This window comes from Myotis brandtii, unplaced genomic scaffold (assembly GCF_000412655.1).
Source record: "Myotis brandtii unplaced genomic scaffold, ASM41265v1 scaffold1026, whole genome shotgun sequence".
Taxonomy (NCBI): domain Eukaryota; kingdom Metazoa; phylum Chordata; class Mammalia; order Chiroptera; family Vespertilionidae; genus Myotis; species Myotis brandtii.
The window spans coordinates 1,212,031-1,217,087 of record NW_005353435.1 but is presented as its reverse complement, the minus strand read 5'-3'; the positions used below and the strand labels follow the sequence as shown (position 1 = coordinate 1,217,087).

General features: G+C 46.3%; 1 protein-coding gene across 1 annotated transcript in view; it reads right to left on the bottom strand.

Moving 5' to 3' along the window:
- FMN2 (formin 2) overlaps positions 1-4,607 on the bottom strand; it is a 108,825-nt gene extending 104,218 nt beyond the window's left edge. The window contains exons 1-3 of the mRNA XM_014536019.1: positions 4,596-4,607; positions 3,481-3,628; positions 2,792-2,847 (exon numbers count right to left, since the gene is read on the bottom strand). Coding sequence (XP_014391505.1) covers positions 2,792-2,847; positions 3,481-3,628; positions 4,596-4,607 — 216 coding nt within the window. The remainder of the gene's footprint in view (positions 1-2,791; positions 2,848-3,480; positions 3,629-4,595) is intronic.
- Positions 4,608-5,057: the final 450 nt, after the last annotated feature.

Here is a 5,057-nt window from a genome sequence, read left to right as displayed (position 1 = left end):
AGGGAAGAAAAGGCTTCGTGAGCCATGGTTTTCCTAGGGATATGGAGCTCTCTCTGCATTATTAACTCCAGAGAGAGAGCACAAGTCAAAACTCATTCAATAACTCCCAGGGAGCTCGGATGGCGAGCACAGGTGCCTGCGCGCACAGCTGGACACGAACGCAGAGATGCTCTGGGCTCTGCGCATGCGCATGCGCCAGCCCAGCAGGTCCTGCATCCCCAGCATCACCGCGCAGAGATGCGCAGGTCCCTGGGAGGGACCAGAAAACGCCATCCTTCCCACAGCCCAGCGCTGAACACCGCTCCTCCCCTCCCCTCCCCTCCCGCAGGGGTCAGTTACAGAGATGCAGACCTGCCATCTAGTGACCGAGGAGGGAAGGGCAAGGGGAGTGACAGGAAAAAGAAAAGGGACTTAAAAAAAAAAAAAAAAAGAGGAGTGAAGCACTGAGTAACATGGACACGAGTGGGCCCACCAACGTTAGAGTCAAGGTTAAGACGTCCAGCGGGGCTCATCGGTCTCTACGCCTCTCAAACCTGTCTTGACGCCTGATTCTTATAAATGGCATAGTGCTGGGTGATGGTTTTGTTGTTGTTGCTGTTGTGCCCTTGCCGGCAGGCTCAGTGGTTAGAGCATCCACCCCCACACCCAAGGGTCACGGGTTGCATGACCAGTGAAGGGCAGGTACCTGGGTTGCAGGTTCAATCCCAGGGAGGCAACCAATTGATGTGTCTCTTTCACATCAATGTCTCTCTCTCTCCTTCTTCCTCCCCCTCCCTCCCTTCCACTCTCTCTAAAAATCCATGGAAAAAATATCCTCAATGGCCCACAAATGTTTTCCTCTCAATTAGTTCATTACATTTTCCAGCTTCTAGACCAGGGGTGGCGAACCTATGACACGCGTGTCAGAGGTGACACGCGAACTCATTTTTTTGGCTGATTTTTCTTTGTGAAATGGCATTTAAATATATAAAATAAATATCAAAAATATAAGCCTTTGTTTTACTATGGTTGCAAAGATCAAAAAATTTCTCTATGTGACACGGCACCAGAGTTAAGTTAGGGTTTTTCAAAATGCTGGCACGCCGAGCTCAAAAGGTTTGCCGTCACTGGTCTAGACCCTTCAGTGACCACAAGAAGAGAAGGTGTGACATTTAAATCAATCGGTTTCACCCTTGGGTTTCTGAGCCGTAACATCAGATGTGTTGAAATCACTCAGCTCATCGAGTGTCCTGCTTATTACAATATATTTTACCATGGTTGACAGCGCGAGGAAAACAGAAAACCACTACAATTTTATGCAGGTGGATATATAGGTTACATTATGACAGCTGGGATCGTGACATAGACAGTGCTGTCACACGTGCTTTATCGCAATCGATAAGACAGATGACTTTTTGTCCGAGTTTTCTTCAGCGTTATCATATCCAACAAAGAACTCAGGAAGCTATGCCTCGGGAATAAGAATTTGGGAAAAAATCCAATATAGAATCTCAAATCACAATTTAGTTGGGCCTCAAAAAAACTGTTTGAGCTGGAAAAATAATGAGAGAATATTTTTGAGGGCACTATTTTCCTCACTTATTTCTAACTGTATTTCTTTACCTCTTTTTATCTTGCTTCATCTTCATCACTATTGGCTAATCACTAGAAGATCAATTAAATGACCATCGGCTGAGTCACCACACGTCTCCAAGGGTCTCCGCTCTGACGAGAACACGCCGGGAAACCCCGTTTGACGACACTCTTTTAAGAATGTCTTTACTCTGAGGATAATGACCAACCTAATGACGTTTTTTTGAAAGCACAGTGAATTATAAATCGAAGTTCCTGACCCGGGTTATATCCTCATTTCTCGTCCAGGGGGCGCACAACTGCCATGTATGAGGCAGGACAGCTTCTTTTTAAAAGGGAAATCGTTCTACACTTGGAAAATCCTCAAAAATCGCCAAAGTCTGTAACTTCACAGAGAAGAACACTGTGTCCCAAGTAGCCCAGGTATGTGGGCTAAGTAGGGCTAGAGCTACACCTAGAACCCAGTATGTCTTCTTATTTTCTACTAGACCACACTCAAGAGAAGACACTCTTACTTCTTAATTACTCAGTAATTGTTAGCGCTAAGTTATTTTCAAAAGCGTAGTTGGGAGAACGTATAAATAAATTTTCAGTGCAGCCAGCGTGGCTCAGTGGTGGAGCCTCAACCTGTGAACCAGGAGGTCACGGTTCAATTCCCGGTCAGGGCACATGCCCGGGTTGTGGGCTCGATCCCCAGTAGGGGGGCGAGCAGGAGGCAGCCGATCGATGATGCTCTCTCTCGTTGATTGAATCCTCAAAAATCGCCAAAGTCTGTAACTTCACAGAGAAGAACACTGTGTCCCAAGTAGCCCAGGTATGTGTACACACTAAGTAGGGCTAGAATTACGCCTAGAACCCAGTATGTCTTCTTGTTTTCTACTAGACCACACTCGAGAGAAGATACCCATCTGACTTCTTAATTACTCAGTAATTGCTAGCGCCAAGTTATTTTCAAAAGCATAGTTGGGAGAATGTATAAATAAATTTTTAGCGCAGCTGGTGTGGCTCAGTGGTGGAGCCTCAACCTATGAACCAGGAGGTCACGGTTCAATTCCCGGTCAGGGCACATGCCCGGGTTGTGGGCTCAATCACCAGTAGGGGGGCGAGCAGGAGGCAGCCGATCGATGATGCTCTCTCATCGTTGATTGTTTCTCTCTCTCCCTTCCTCTCTGAGATCAATGAAAAAATATATTTCATTTAAAAAAATATATCTTCTTACCTGTTGAACAGCATCTGAGCAAGTTTTCAGAGTTTCCAAAACAGCAGCCTGCGTTTCTGGGTTAGAAAGGAAGAAGGCAATCAATCTACTACAGATCCAATTTTCCCCTTTCTTCGATCAGAAAATAAAACTAACTAAAAATCTATCTTTAACCATTGGTCTCCAAAACACCCAGCTTATCTTCTGATTATACTTTTGTATTCTGAGTACAGGACCGCTTTTCCGTAGATAAGACACATTTATACTGACCGACACTCATGCCAACGTTCCTTTTAAAACTGGGTTAGTTAGGCCTACGGCCCTGATTGGTTTGGCTCAGTGGATAGAGCGTCGGCCTGTGGACTGAAGGGTCCCAGGTTCGATTCCGGTCAAAGGCATATACCTTGGTTGCGGGCACATCCCCAGTGGGGAGTGTGCAGGAGGCAGCTGAATTGATGTTTCTCTCTCATCAATGTTTCTAACTCTCTGTCCTTCTCCCGTTCTCTCTGTAAAAAATCAATAAAATATATTTAAAAAAAAAAAAACTGGGTTAGTTAGGCCTACGCCCTCTTGACACGTCAATCGTAGTGACTTTTCTCAAGTGCTGGTTACTATTTTGGGCCAGAAAATACCTGCTGAGCCATTCACTTCTTAGCTGACTCACTTCGCTTAAGTCTGCACAACACGCCTTCAGAACATTCCAGGCCTACCTGGCTTGGCGTCCTGGGCCCTGGGCGCCTCATCAGGGGCGTCGGGGGGAGACCACGCAGACGGGGCTCGCCTGGGAAACCGCCCTTCCGTGTAGTCCAGGGAGTGTGTGGGCTGACTAACGGCAGCCCAGGTGTAAAGCTGATCTTGCTAGATTTAAAAATGAAAATAAACAGGTGAAAGCTATTCGTTCAACCACCGAAAAAATGACATCCATGTGGCTGATCTGTTACAACATCATTCCGAACCTAAATGTGCATGTGGGATGCATGTATGCAGGGGTGGGCATTCGTAGGTTTACGGTTGTGCGTAGGTAAAACACAGAGTTTATTCTTGGATTATTATTTATTCACTAGAGGCCCGCTGCACGAAATTCATGCAAGAGGCTCAGCCCTCGTGGCCCCAGCTTCATCGGGTAGGTCATCTGGATGGTCGTTCAGCTGTTCGGCCATCCGGTCTAATTAGCATATTACCCTTTTATTATTATAGATTATTGCATCATTTATTTGTGTTGCAACTGTAGACCTACTTTCGCCCACCCTGTAAATATCTGCATCTGTATAAAACATGAAAAGAGCATTTTATCCAGTTCAACGTAGATTCATCACACACCTTCCTTCACACACTCATTTCATTTTCTTAACCATGCTTGCCTCCATCTCTTTTTTTACAGAAAAAGCTACGGTTTCTTTGAACGTGGAGATGCCACGTGGCCTGCAGGGAATGATAAAATCAGAGAATCCAGGCAGGAGGACTCCCTGGACTCGCATCCATATCCATGGGAAGGTGATGTCCCTTTAAAACCTGATTAGTACTTGAGGCACCGACTTAGCTCAGGCTGACCGTGGCATCACAGGCCAGAACAGCCTCCTTGCACGGACACAAAAGGCCAGGAAACCCACTTATCTTGGGTCCAGGTTGGGACGTGTGTGGGAGGAAAACCATAAAAAAAATGAATGAACCCACCCAACCGGCGTGGTTCAGTGGTTGAGCGTCAACCTATGAACAAGGGGGTCTTGGTTCACCGATTCCTGGTGAGGGCACATGCCCGGGCTGTGGGCTCCATCCCCAGTAGCCATGGAATACTACTTGGTGATAAAACGAAAGAACCTTTTACCCTTTCCGACATCATCGATGGACCTGGAAAGTATTACGCTAAGTGAAACAAGCCAGGCGGAGAAAGACAAGTACCATATGATTTCACTTATATGTGGAATCTAACGGGCAGACTCAACTAACAAAACAGAAACAGACTCATAGATACAGAGAACAGACTGACAGCTCACAGAGGGGAGAGGGCTGGGGGGCTGGGTGAGAACGGTAAAGGGATTAAGGAAAAAAAAAACATGCCCTAACCGGTTTGGATAGAGCGTCGGCCTGCGGACTCAAGGGTCCCAGGTTCAATTCCGGTCAAGGGAATGTACCTTGGTTGCGGGCACATCCCCAGTAGGGAGTGTGCAGGAGGCACCTGATCGATGTTTCTCTCTCATCGATGTTTCTAGCTCTCTATCCCTCTCCCTTCCTCTCTGTAAAAAATCAATAAAACATATATTTTTTTTAAAAAAGACTCAGACAGATA